This window comes from Odocoileus virginianus, chromosome 3 (genome assembly GCF_023699985.2).
Source record: "Odocoileus virginianus isolate 20LAN1187 ecotype Illinois chromosome 3, Ovbor_1.2, whole genome shotgun sequence".
NCBI classification, from domain to species: domain Eukaryota; kingdom Metazoa; phylum Chordata; class Mammalia; order Artiodactyla; family Cervidae; genus Odocoileus; species Odocoileus virginianus.
The window spans coordinates 43,105,292-43,118,166 of record NC_069676.1 but is presented as its reverse complement, the minus strand read 5'-3'; the positions used below and the strand labels follow the sequence as shown (position 1 = coordinate 43,118,166).

General features: G+C 38.5%; 1 protein-coding gene across 2 annotated transcripts; it reads right to left on the bottom strand.

Annotated features, from left to right (window-relative positions):
- C3H5orf24 (chromosome 3 C5orf24 homolog) lies at positions 1-11,292 on the bottom strand. Of its 2 annotated transcripts, XM_070465393.1 has the most exons (3): positions 10,986-11,292; positions 4,119-4,548; positions 1-2,375 (listed from the first exon to the last, which is right to left on the bottom strand). In XM_070465393.1, exons 2-3 carry the CDS (start codon positions 4,543-4,545, stop codon positions 2,335-2,337), a joined length of 468 nt encoding a protein of 155 aa, XP_070321494.1. In that variant the 5' UTR covers positions 4,546-4,548; positions 10,986-11,292; the 3' UTR covers positions 1-2,334. The 2 variants fall into 2 exon arrangements, with proteins under 2 accessions (XP_070321494.1, XP_020763678.1); XM_020908019.2 differs by having other exon boundaries at positions 1-4,548; positions 10,986-11,290.
- Between the last annotated feature and the right edge of the window lie 1,583 nt (positions 11,293-12,875).

Sequence of the window (12,875 nt, the reverse complement as noted above, 5' to 3'; positions counted from 1 at the left end):
TTGGTTTTGAAGTAATGACTTTATTAATAAATATACATCCATATGATGATGTAGATACAAATCATGAACACTACTCCATTCCCATACACATAATTGCACACGAGTAGCTCAAGTTCATGGACATAAAAACATATACAGTATCTATTCAGACTTTTTACAGCAGAGGACAGCGTGCTTGTATCAGTTAACTGGTAATTATTTTCTCCATAATTATCTGTGGAAAAATGAATCTGTGAAACTAAAAGAGTTAAAGTGGTCTGATTACTATAAATCACATACTTGATTTACTGTAGCATTAAATTTTCCAAAATTAAATACATTATATGTGAGAGAACAGATTTATCTACTTGGGGGGAGTAAGGGGAGAAAGCAAAGGAAAGATTTAGATACATCCTAGAGTTTAACAGCATATAGTTAAGATATAATAAAGAGAAAAACATAATAGCATCAAAACATCTTATGTCAAAGGGAAAAAAATGTTTCGAACAACTGTTGTGAATTCTTATGTTTTACTATAAAGGGATCATAAAATCTTACTGCATATATAGACAATGACTGACAGAGTAGCAGTTATTGTCAACATCCCCTGAATTGTTCTTTTAAAGCTTCTTTGAATATAAAAGTTCGTTGTTTTTTTTTTTTCATTGAGCTCATACACTGGCTTTTCCTACATTGTATGAGTCACCTTTAACCTAATAAATGGATCCAGATCATTTCTTTTGCTCTTTAATTTAAAAAAAAGTTACTTATCTCATGAAAAAATACATGTAAATTCACACAACCATCAGTTTGGAATTAATATTACCTTTACTACCTTAACAGATGTTTCTTTTAAAAAGTAAATAAAAAATATAAAGAAGTTTTTAGTAAAACTGAAACACTGATTTTTAAAACATCTCCAAATATTTAAAATTAATCAGATACTTTTTTTTCAAGACACTGTGCTAATTTTTTTTAATATCCAGTGCAAAACTCCAAAGATAGTATCAAAATCATCCCACACTAAAGATTAGTTATGCAAAGTTATATCTGTCAAAAAATGAAAATTTCATCTGTATTAGCTCCTAATATGTTGATATAAGAATAAATAAGGCATGTTAAAATATTTTTTAAAGAAAAAAGTAAAGCAAACTTACTTGAATAGCAGATCATTTTCTGACCAACATTTTAAATATAGAATAGTGAAACCTATTTTGTGAAGAACAGAATTACACAATATAAAATTAGCAATTTACCTTTCAAGGAACAAGTATACAGTGGGGGGGGGGGGGGAAGCCAGTTCCCCCCAACTGATTATATTAAAGTATAAGGAATTATTTAACATGCTATTTCAGTGTTTATCATGACAAGAGACAGTGTTACAAAAGATGCACAACATAGTCTTTGTAGAGAAGTAAAAATATTTTCTATGTTAAGACTTCATTCATGTTATCACTTAGATGTCTTTCTCTTCAACATGGCACCAATAAACTGTTCACAAGGAGAAAAGGAAGTAGAATAAGGAGATGCTCCTCAGCATACAGATCTAATACTCCAGGTAACTTCTCATAAAACAGAAGATTCAGCTTTCTAAATGGAGTTATCCAATCACTTTTTTTCCTGGAACTAGCTCCTGATTATTAATAAAACACTGTTATGGACATAACTTCCTTTAGTTGATCTCACCATTTCATTAACTTGTATGTAAGATTCATCATACAATAATACACCTGTTTATCTTCTGACACACAGCACAGCACCACTAAGTAGATGTGCTGGAGGATGGAGAAACGGGAGGGGAACAAATGTAGGAAAACGCAGGGAGAAAGGGCATGTGTAACAAAATCAGGAAAGAAAATAAAACTGAAAGGGAAACATCAAATGGGCACACCATAAAACACAATACACAGGCAAACCCCTGACTATGATATATGTAATTCTATGGGAGAACAGTAAATTAAACAACTGCTTTCAGGAATTCAAACAAGGACTTCTAAGCAGCCAACTGCTGAACATCATCTTGAGAAACAACTGAATGACCAATACATAATAAAAGTGGATGGATGAACACATGAATACAGATGTAAGCATGTGTGTGTGTCAGAAGTTATACTGTTCTAAGTAGATTTATATTAAAACGTTTGTATTTTAAGCTTCTGCAAGAAGAAACTATTATAGCAATTTAGCTGCCAGAATGTTACAACTAATTATGTAGTCATCCAACATTGCTCTCTATGGTTTGTGCAAAGCTAAAATTGTTGAGGTCACTGTCTTAGAAGCCAGTGCGTACACAGTCCCCACATAAAATGCAACACCTCTTACTGTAAAGAGCAGCATAAAGTCCAGCTCTTTGTGTCAGGCATCACTGGAACACCTGAAGGCTTGCTGCTTCTTTCCTGATAAAAAAGTTATGAAACATGACATCCATTTGCAACCAGAGTTTGCATTAACTGAGAGCAAACCCAAACAACATAATATGCGCCCTTTGAAAATTTTAATTATTTTAAAAATCTGGGGGTTCTGCAAACCTACATTATAATTTCAAAGGCATTTAAGCTCACAAATACATACACAGCAACTTTAAAATTCAGTGGAATTTTTTTTCCAAATCCAAATTAGATTTTTCCAAAATCCAATTTTTTTCCAATTCCAAATCCAAATAATAATCTATTTAGATCAAACTCAGAATTAAAATGTATATTAATGAAGACTGCTTTCAAAAATAGGGACAAGACATATCCCTCTGTCCCATCTATACATGTCTTCCCAATGTTTTTTTTTTTCTTTCCTATCTATCTTGCTTCTAAAGCAAAATCTGTTGGAAAAAAATTTATTTTGGATGAAGTGGTCTCACTAGAGCCACGATGAGATTCTTAATTAAACTAATCAACATATTTCTTACATGTTTCATGCATAGATGGATTCCTATTTCTTAATATTTGGGTTCTGACAGTCAGAAAACTGCATCTTGTTTGTACCAGTTTTACAGTCTACCATTCAATTTTCGTCCTTTGGTAGATATAGACCTGAAACCACAGTAAGTGCTAATGCAATGGGACAATTTATCAGAAAAAATTAAAAAATATTTTTTAATAAATGATTATTAAACAGTGTTTTAAGCATAATGCTTTGTAACTAAGTATATAAAAGGCAAAATGTATTAACTATAGCAACATGCAGACCTTAAGAATATTTCTTTTTCTATTATATTAAATATGCTATTCTCAGAATGCATTGTATTTCACCAAAAATGTAATGTGCAGTTTTTATTAAAAAGTTTAATTTTTTTGATAATATGAATTGTTTGTAGTGTTTGGTATACATGCTCTTAGGCAATTAAAAAATATACAACCTAAACATGGCTGAAAGGCAAATGCTAAAGAACTTTTAAAGGAATAATGGTTAAATCAATTAATGACATGTAGATAAATAAATAAGAAACTGTTTAAACCTAGAACATTAAAAATAAGATTTTTAAAATATGAAGTCTATGTAAATGCCAAAGCATATATCGGTGTCCTGTTTCATGAACATAAATGTTACCAAAACAACCCTCCAGCCACGACCTCAAGTCATCCTGAATCATTAGTTTTGCTTTGTTCCATCAGTTAAAAATACCTTAGATATTATCTTTATTATATTGTAAACTAACTTCACAAACTAATAGGTATAATGGTTTCAACTGTGTAGCACATAAAGCATTTAGAATGACAAAAAAATAGTAATGAAATGAGATACAACCATGACTCTAAAGGAAAAGCAAAAACGATTTAGATAGGTGTTACACTTGAACCTATGTACAAATACAAAGCCACTGCTTATGCCTTGAGTGCATCTGTCAGCATGTGACAGTTTCTGAGCAAAAGCAGATAAAAAAAAAAATCAAATGGGAAAACAAATTTGGAAAGCCCAGGCCATATCATGTATGTTGAAATAAAACCAAGAAGCTTTGGGATTACATAATCTTCCTTCTAAACCTGGCCCTCCTTTCCTGCTCACTCACTCACTGGGCGGCTTGATTTCGCTGCCAGTCTCCTCCACCCCATGAACAGCTCTACCGTGTATCATAGGGTAAGGAAAAGCAGCAGTCCCACAGCCATAGCCAAGATCGGCAAGACGGGATAGAGCTTTAATGCTACCTGGAGGTCTCCCTGGGCTGACTTTGTATCCTGCAGCTTTAGTTGTACCCAAAGGTCTGCCTGGACTTGTTTTAAATCCAGCCGCTTTGGTGGTTCCCAGGGGTCTGCCCGTGCTGGTCCGGTATCCTGCTGATTTGGTGGTTCCTGAAGGCCGGCCACGCTTACCAGATCGGTTGAGATTTTTCTTTTTCTTTAGTTCATCTTTTATCTCTATGCTTCTGCCACCTGCAGTCTGCAAGTGTGTCTCATTTAATGGGTCTTGCCTCTGACAAACCATTGGTTTGTGGCTGACTGTGTGGCTGTATTTGTTTTGCTGGGAGGAATATATGTCAAACTGATCAGCAGCTCTCATGGCATCTTCATTGAGGCAGGAAGGTTTGCCAGGCCCACAAAAAGCTGGATTACTGCTGGCAACAGGATGCATCATTTTCTACCAAAAAATAAAGGACAAATATGCATAAATACACATATACAAATATATATCTGAATGACAGCATTTAGTGGGAAAACAGTCAGTCAGTCTCCCAACAACTATGCAGACTCTCTAAAATTAGCTGACAGGCAGGACTCCAGACCACTTATAAACAAACACACATCAGCAGATTCAAAGATACTTCTTTTTTCTCAATTTAATCGCCGGTAAGCATAAATGCCATGGAAGATAACTAACACCAGTACTGATTTAGTAGTCATAATGTTTTCTGCATAGGAATTAGAAAAGTGTGTATGCAAAATCTGTTATATTTTGTAGGTTTTTCTTTTCTAGAAAGTCCGAAAAAAGATAATAAATATAAGAACTGTTATTAACATGATACTTTTTTTTTTCTTTAGTTTCCCTAACATTCTTAGAAGGTCTCCCTTTGGCCTTTCATTATATTTCCCCCATGTATACTTCTGATCCAGCCTGTTTTCAAAGGTGGATGCTTCCTCAGCATTATCATAATTTATTATTTATACAAAATCCTGAGTGTATGTTACATTGTATAAGGACAGAATGTGCCAAGCAAAGAACACAATCTGTTGGCCGTAAGTACTGACTCCCTTCAAACTGCTCTATCCAAACAGGAGGCAGCACCAACATAAAGAGTAAACAAAGGTTTCCATTAGCTAAAATAAGTGAACATTTATAAAACAACTGAGGTTTATACTAAAAAATACGTGTAACAATCATAATGCAATACTTTAAGTGTGGTTATCAAGACGAAATGCTGAATATGCAACACTGCTTTGTCCCTTGGCAATAAACATGGCATGAACCTTTTCCCCTTATAAGAGCTCTGTAACTTACAGTCCAATGACTCTATTTTGTCTGTGAAACATCCCTGTGAATTGTATCTTATTTAAAGGCTGTAATATGACCGCCACAATGACAGGTCAGCTCTAAACAGCCACACCATCTAGAAACACAGAAAAAGGGAATCTATACAGACTACAATATTTCAATGAGCTTAAAAGAAAAAAAAGACATTGGTTCTAATTCATATTTAGAAAGAGTCACAAAAGTCTATGAAGGTTCAGCCACAAGTTGTTAGATATTTGACTGTACCTTTCATAAATGTTAAAACTGTACCAAAACCCCAGTTATGAAAATAGTTACTCCAAGAGGCTAAGAACATATAATTAATGCGAGCCAAAACCACTGCAAATTTATTTCAATCATAAACCTAAAAGGAAATGGGAATCAAGTCAAAGAACTGAATTCAGTTACATTACTAAATATTTGCTAAAAATCAACAGATACAGAGCCATTTTCCAGCTAGCTTAAAAATCTTAACTATGAAGGAAAAATATTTACAGTGAGAAGCTACTTGTTTATGGAAGAAGCCTTATAGATCTGAGAACATTAAACAAGACCGGAGCTAAACACAAATATTAAAAGGAGTAATTCCAAACTCATTCCCCAAGCATATAATGAGAAGGAGGTTATTAATTATCATTTCATTTGCTCAAATTCTAATTTCAGGTGAGAAATAAGAGATCATCAAGATATGTTCCAAATGTAATACTATTAACTGAAAGTTACCAGTTTTTGAGATTTTTTTATGTGCCAGGTAATAAGTTTGGCACTACATCTCAACTCTATCATCACTACAACTAAGCTTTATAAGAAACATACTACTAGCTCTATTTTAATTTCAAGCAACTTGCCAGGTCACACATTAGGAAACAGTAAAGCCAAATACAAATTCAGATAATGTGACTTTCAAATCAACAGGGTTTCTTCATAGGCACAATTATTATTTGAGTCAGATAATTCTTTAGCTAGGGTGAAGGTGGGGGGTGTTCTGTGCATTTTAAAATGCTTAGCAGCATCCCTGCCCTCTACGCACTGCACTCCCTAGATGTCAGCTTCTGTACCCTCCTCTTTTCCCTTTCAATTTGTGACAACCAAAATATTTTCCAGACGTTGCCAAATATTCTTGGGGGGGGGCGGTGGCGCGGGGGACAAAATCTACCACTCTTCATGAGAATCACTCAGCTATACTAAAATGAAAACACAAAAGTCAATTCAAAATACTTCTGAGGACTTTCCTAGTGGTCCAGTGATAAAAGAATCTGCTTGCCAATGCAGGGGACAAGGTTTGATCACTGGTTCTGGAAGATTCCAATGCCATGGACATCACAGCTACTGAGCCCGCACCCTAGAGCCTGTGCTCAGCAACAAGAGAAGTCTTTTTCACAATGAGAAGTCTGGGCACTGCAACTAGAGAGGAGCCCTCTCTCTCGCCACAACTAGAAAAAGCAACAAAGACCCAGTTCAGTTCAGTCGCTCAGTCGTGTCCGACTCTTTGCGACCCCATGAACTGCAGCACGCCAGGCCTCCCTGTCCATCACCAACTCCCGGAGTTTACTCAAACTTATGCCCATCGAGTCGGTGATGCCATCCAGCCATCTCATCCTCTCTCGTCCCCTTCTCCTCCTGCCCCCAATCCCTCCAAGCATCAGGGTCTTTTCCAATGAGTCAACTCTTTGCATGAGGTGGCCAAAGTACTGGAGTTTCAGCTTCAGCATCAGTCCTTCCAATGAACACCCAGGACTGATCTCCTTTAGGATGGACTGGTTGGATCTCCTTGCAGTCCAAGGGTCTCTCAAGTCTTCTCCAACACCACAGTTCAAAAGCATCAATTTTTTGGCGCTCAGCTTTCTTCACAGTCAAACTCTCACATCCATACATGACCACTGGAAAAACCATAGCCTTGACCAGACGGACCTTTGTTGGCAAAGTAATGTCTCTGCTTTTTAATACGCTGTCTAGGTTGATCATAACTTTCCTTCCGAGTAAGCGTCTTTTAATTTCATGGTTGCAGTCACCATCCACAGTGATTTTGGAGCCCCAAAAAATAAAGTCTGACACTGTTTCTACTGTCTCCCCGTCTATTTCCCATAAGGTGATGGGATGAGATGCCATGATCTTAGTTTTCTGAATGTTAAGCCTTAAGCCAACTTTTTCACTCTCCTCTTTCACTTTCATCAAGAGGCTTTTCAGTCCCTCTTCACTCTCTGCCATAAGGGTGGTGTTATCTGCATATCTGAGGTTATTGATATTTGTCCCAGGAATCTTGATTTCAGCTTGTGCAAATTTGGCCTTGGAGTACAAAGACCCAATGCAGCCAAAAATAAATAAATAAATAAACAAATACTCCTGTCAAAATTTTTATTCAACTCTTAAGCTACTACTTCCCTGGTGGCTCAGAGGTTAAAGCCTCTGCTTCCAATGCGGGAGACCCGGGTTCAATCCCTGGGTCGGTAAGATCCCCTGGAGAAGGAAATGGCAACCCACTCCACTATTCTTGCCTGGAGAATCCCATGGACGGAGGAGCTTGGTAGGCTACAGTCCACGTGGTCGCAGAGTCAGACACGACTGAGCGGTAACTACTTTGCTTAACTTGAAACTACTACCTCTTCAAATATCCATAAAACCTTTCTACTGATAACATCTACAACATCTAAATCAAATAGATTTGTTTTCCAAATTGAAAACATGAATGAAATTTGTGAAGAGACCAACCACATTCCTCTCCCCTACAAGTTATAAACTAATTGAGAAATATACACAGGACTTAGATAGGAATCAAAATACTATTTTATTGCCAATAAAACTGGACTAGAGACCACATGCAAATACAAAGAGAAACACACTAGACCTCTGAGCAGATTGTAAGAGAAAAAGTGATCCCTTTTTCTTTCTTTTTTCTGGTCATGCCTTGTGGCTTGGGCCACACAGTGAAAGCACAGAATCTTAACCACTGGACCACCAGGGAATTCCAAAAGTGACTTTTTTTTCAATTTTATTATTCAGAAATCACCCTGCTGGAAAGCTCTAGTATAAACACCCAGAAAGGTACCAGTCCTCTTCCACAGAGAGTACTGCCAGTAAAAGAGAAAATGGTTTTTTTCCTACAATCTGTTGCAATATTTTATAGTTCATGCCTTTTAAGTTCCTATCACTAACCAAAACCTTCCCTCTGGACCTACTTCCCTTAGCTTCATTTTCTCTTAATATATCAGAACATTCATCATTTATCATCACTATCATGATATATAGTCTCAGCTTACATTATGTTTAGGTTTTCAGAAGCAAGATTCTGCCATATATTCTTTACTCAGACACCAACACCATTCAACCAACACTGAAGAAAAACACATTTAAACAGTAGATGGACAAAAAAAAAAAATTCACCCATCTTCAACTCCTTTAATCTCAGGAATGTATGCATTTGGTTTGTATTATGCTTTTTTAGTATTTTATTTATTTATTTATCTGGCTGCTCCTGGTCTTAGTTGTGGCATGTGAAGTCTTAGTTGCTGCAGCATGTGGGATCTAGTTCTCCAACCTGATATGGAAGTTAGGCCCCCTGCTTTGGGAGCACAGAGTTCCAGCCACTCAACCACCAGGGAAGTCCCGGTGTGTATTACGTTAATTTACTTCTGATATGGCTCATTTTTTGTAGAGGGCCAACTCCATGCAAAACACTATTCTAAGAACCAGGAGTAAAGTTGTTTATCCCAGTTAAGACAACAAGATCCTTACTTAAAAAAAGATTTCTAAAGGCTAGTTTAGAAAGGTTCTATATTTTCCTTCCCTGCTAACACCAAAAAATCAGTACAATTCTCTCCTTACTCAATAACTAATTAACAAGCTGGAAAAGAAATTTACTAGGACTATTACCCATGTAAATAGTTAATTAAAAAAAAGAAACAGTTAAAACCAATCCTTCCCTACTTTCAGGAGTCAACTTTTTAAGATGGGAGTTAGCATCATTAGATCCTTGTGTGCACAATCGTCATACACACAAACATACACAGTGGTAGGTGCATGTTGAATTGATATGTTTGTACATGGTATGTACACATTCAAGCTTTAATTGTACACTTAATAATGCCTCCCTGGTCCCAGCTCAGGGCTCACCAGATAACTGTTCTTTCTTGACTCTTCGGATACTATAGTAAAGAGTTCACTGAAAGTAATGCAGGCCTCATTTCTTAATTGAGTTAGAATAACTACTACTATAACTACTACATTTCTAGAAAGTTTGAACTGAATGAAATCCAACAATACAAAACCAGACTGTGAAGACCAGCAAAGGTTAATAATCTTTTAAAATAGTTCACTGAATATAAGGAAATCAACTAAGTGCTTCTATATATTTTAACAATGACTAAATTAGAGTTCTCTTTTTTCAAATATTTGTTGGACTGTTCCAGGTCTCAGTCGTGGCATACGTGAACTAATTCCCTGCCCAGGGAACGAACTGGGCTCGGTGAGTCGAGAGCATGGAGTCTTAGCCACAGGACCACCTAAATTTGAATTCTTAAAGCATATGCTAAAACTTGCCATCCCTGAAGTTGTTTTACTGTGCATTTAAGCCCAGAAGTCTTTTCGTGAGCTGTTCTTTATGAAACAATTCATTTTCCTTCTCCTGAATGTAGCAGTCATTACTGCCAACATAAAGAACTACAACTATTTTTAGTAACTTCAGAACGTATTCATTTTTAAACATGGAGAAAATTGTCCTTTCAAGAAATCCAAGTCCCGCTCTCTTCTAAAGAGCAAACACATAATTCTCAGAGGTTTATTTCATGCCATTTGGCTTGTAACAACCATACAGAATCACAGGCGATTTTATAATTCTAAATAAAAGTCCATTTGTGATCGACTTCACTCAGAAAATCTATTAAGCAAAGGCTAAAACAAATACCAGTAGCCATGCACTCTGCCCCACCACGGAAAGTTTTGATACTAGAACAGAACATAAATAACGGCCTTCTTTGTCTTCTTTCTCCTCCTTAATTGTGCCCCACTGCGCAGCTTCCCCGGTGCCGGAATTCTTATTTGACAAGAGACGTGTTGAAATATATTACCTGTTGTGCCCGAAAACGATTTATTAGTGCATCAGCAATAACAACTTTGCAGGAGATACACGCCCACACTAGAGAAAGGGCTGTGTAGCCTCCGATAATCAAAATTGATAGCCCGCCGTCGTGCACCGGAGTTCTGCAAGCTGCACAAGTCACAGGCTACTCCATCTAGATGTCCATCTCGAAGTCGGCAGGCATTAATTTAAAGTGGCGGGGGGAGAAGTGATTCTGACCTCTCGAAGAAAAGAAAGGGTGACCCCCTTCCCCCGCCGCAAGAGGAATTTCCCCCCAATAATGGCTTCAAGCCCAGCGAAGACTAGGCTACAAACCGGGGCCCCTCCTCTCGCTCCGGGCTAGGCCAGTGCCCCTTCTTAGACGCGGGCCGGAGACCTCTTCTCACCAGCTGGCTAGGCCCTCATTCTGGCCTTCTCCTTGCCTTCTCCACGAGAACCCGCCGCCCAGACTCTGCCCCCGGCCCGTCTGACAAACGCCCGCGCGTCTACTTACCTCAGCCGCTACTAGCCCGGCCCCTCAGTGGGCCCAGGGGCTGCCCATCGGCTGGAAACCTCCCGCTGGCGCCGCTCCTTTCCCAGCCCGACGCCTCTATACTGCGCTGAGAGCCCGAGACGGAGGGAAAAGCAGCGAGGGCGTTGGCGGCGAAGCGGACGCTGGTTTCCAGGTCCCACCGCAGCCACCGCTCACAAATATACCCCGGACGCAAGAGGAAGAGGCCGCCACAGCCCCGTAGAGCGAGGTGCGGCGTGCGCGAGCTCGCGAGTACCACGCACGCACACGCACGACGCGAGACCCAATCTCCCGCCGAGGACCAGCACGCAAGCCTGGGGAAGAGTAACCCAGGGAGCCTGACTGCGCTTGCGCGGCAAGAAGACGGCAGGAGGCGGGGCTTAGGCCGCAGCTACTTAGACTCTGGGGCAGATCGCGCTCTCCAAAGGCTAATAACTTCGTGAAGTGGATTTTTATCGCACTTAAGTGATACTGGATCTATTACTGACCCCATTTTTCAAATTAGAGGACTAATAAATGGTGGAGCTAGGATTTGCACCCAGCATCCTGTTCTAGAAACTGTTTTTAATTGCTGTTGGCAAAAAGATTGCCTTATTGTTCTAGGCGCTGCCCAAAGTACATTGAAAGGACCAGCCTTTTAGCGGGGTGAGGTCTCCACCTGCAAATATTAATAAAATGGGGAATATTCAAATAATTAGGTGTTGAGCCCTCAGTCCTAGGGTCATGTAATAATGAAGTCTCATTTTGTGAGGCTAACTTTAAAGGTTAATAATGAAGTTTTTATATCCATGATCTCCTCTGAATTACCATATTCTTCATTCCACCATTACAGGGATAGGACAGGTAGTTTGCTTACAAGATCTCCATTTATGTAGCGACTGCAAGATTTCTGACTTATGGGTCACCTCATACAATCCAATTTTGCAAACGGTATTGTTTCCCCAGTTCTTCCGTCAGTTAATTCAAAGATGTCAGAAAGGGGAGGATTCAGAATTAGGAAGGCTGCTGAGCAGAAGATATATATTTTTAAAAGCATGGTTGTTTTATGTTTTAAAATATTTTTCCCAGCCACACCAGGCTGCTTCCAGGTTCCTAATTCCTCGACCAGGGATCGAACCCAGACCCATCAGTGAAAGCGTGGAGTCCTAATCACTGGACCACCAAAGGATTCCCAGGAAGGCAATTTTTCTGGCAGTGTGGCAAAAGCCCGAGGCAGGTACTTGACCCTTTTGTCCATGCAATGAACACTGTTTTAAGGATATAATTCTTAGCAATGACTTGTACCATGAGTACAGCATTTGGCCCAGTGCTGCTGCCAGCAGGAAATAAAGGAAGGGTAACACCTTTTCTGGGTGAACACACAAGGAGGAACATGGCAGTCCATTGAGTCACAAGAGACAGATATGACTTAGCAACTCAACAAAACAGCAGCAGCAACAACACAAACCAGGAGGCAACCCAAATAAGAGTACACAGAACAGGCGAGCTCAATCATTTTCTGGCAAGCAGGGATCTGTAACAAGATTCTAACTCTCAATCTATAAACAATCCTACAAAATACTAGAAAACAGGACTGATCACACTGGTATTGTTCACATACAAAAGAAAAATACCAACACAGAAAACAACTAAAACATATACAGAGATTTTAAGGCACATGAAGTAGCCTTCCAAAGACTTTTTAAAAACAAGTTTTCTCTAAGCAAGATTTCTTTTTTATTCTTGAAAGGGAAAAATAAGAATGCACTGTAGTGCTGCTGTACCATGACTTTTCCAGATCCTTAATTTTTGTAACTTTAAATTTTCAACCAAAATTGCATTTATATATAAAACCACTTAAGAAGAAAACTTGTCAATGCCCTGGTGGTCCAG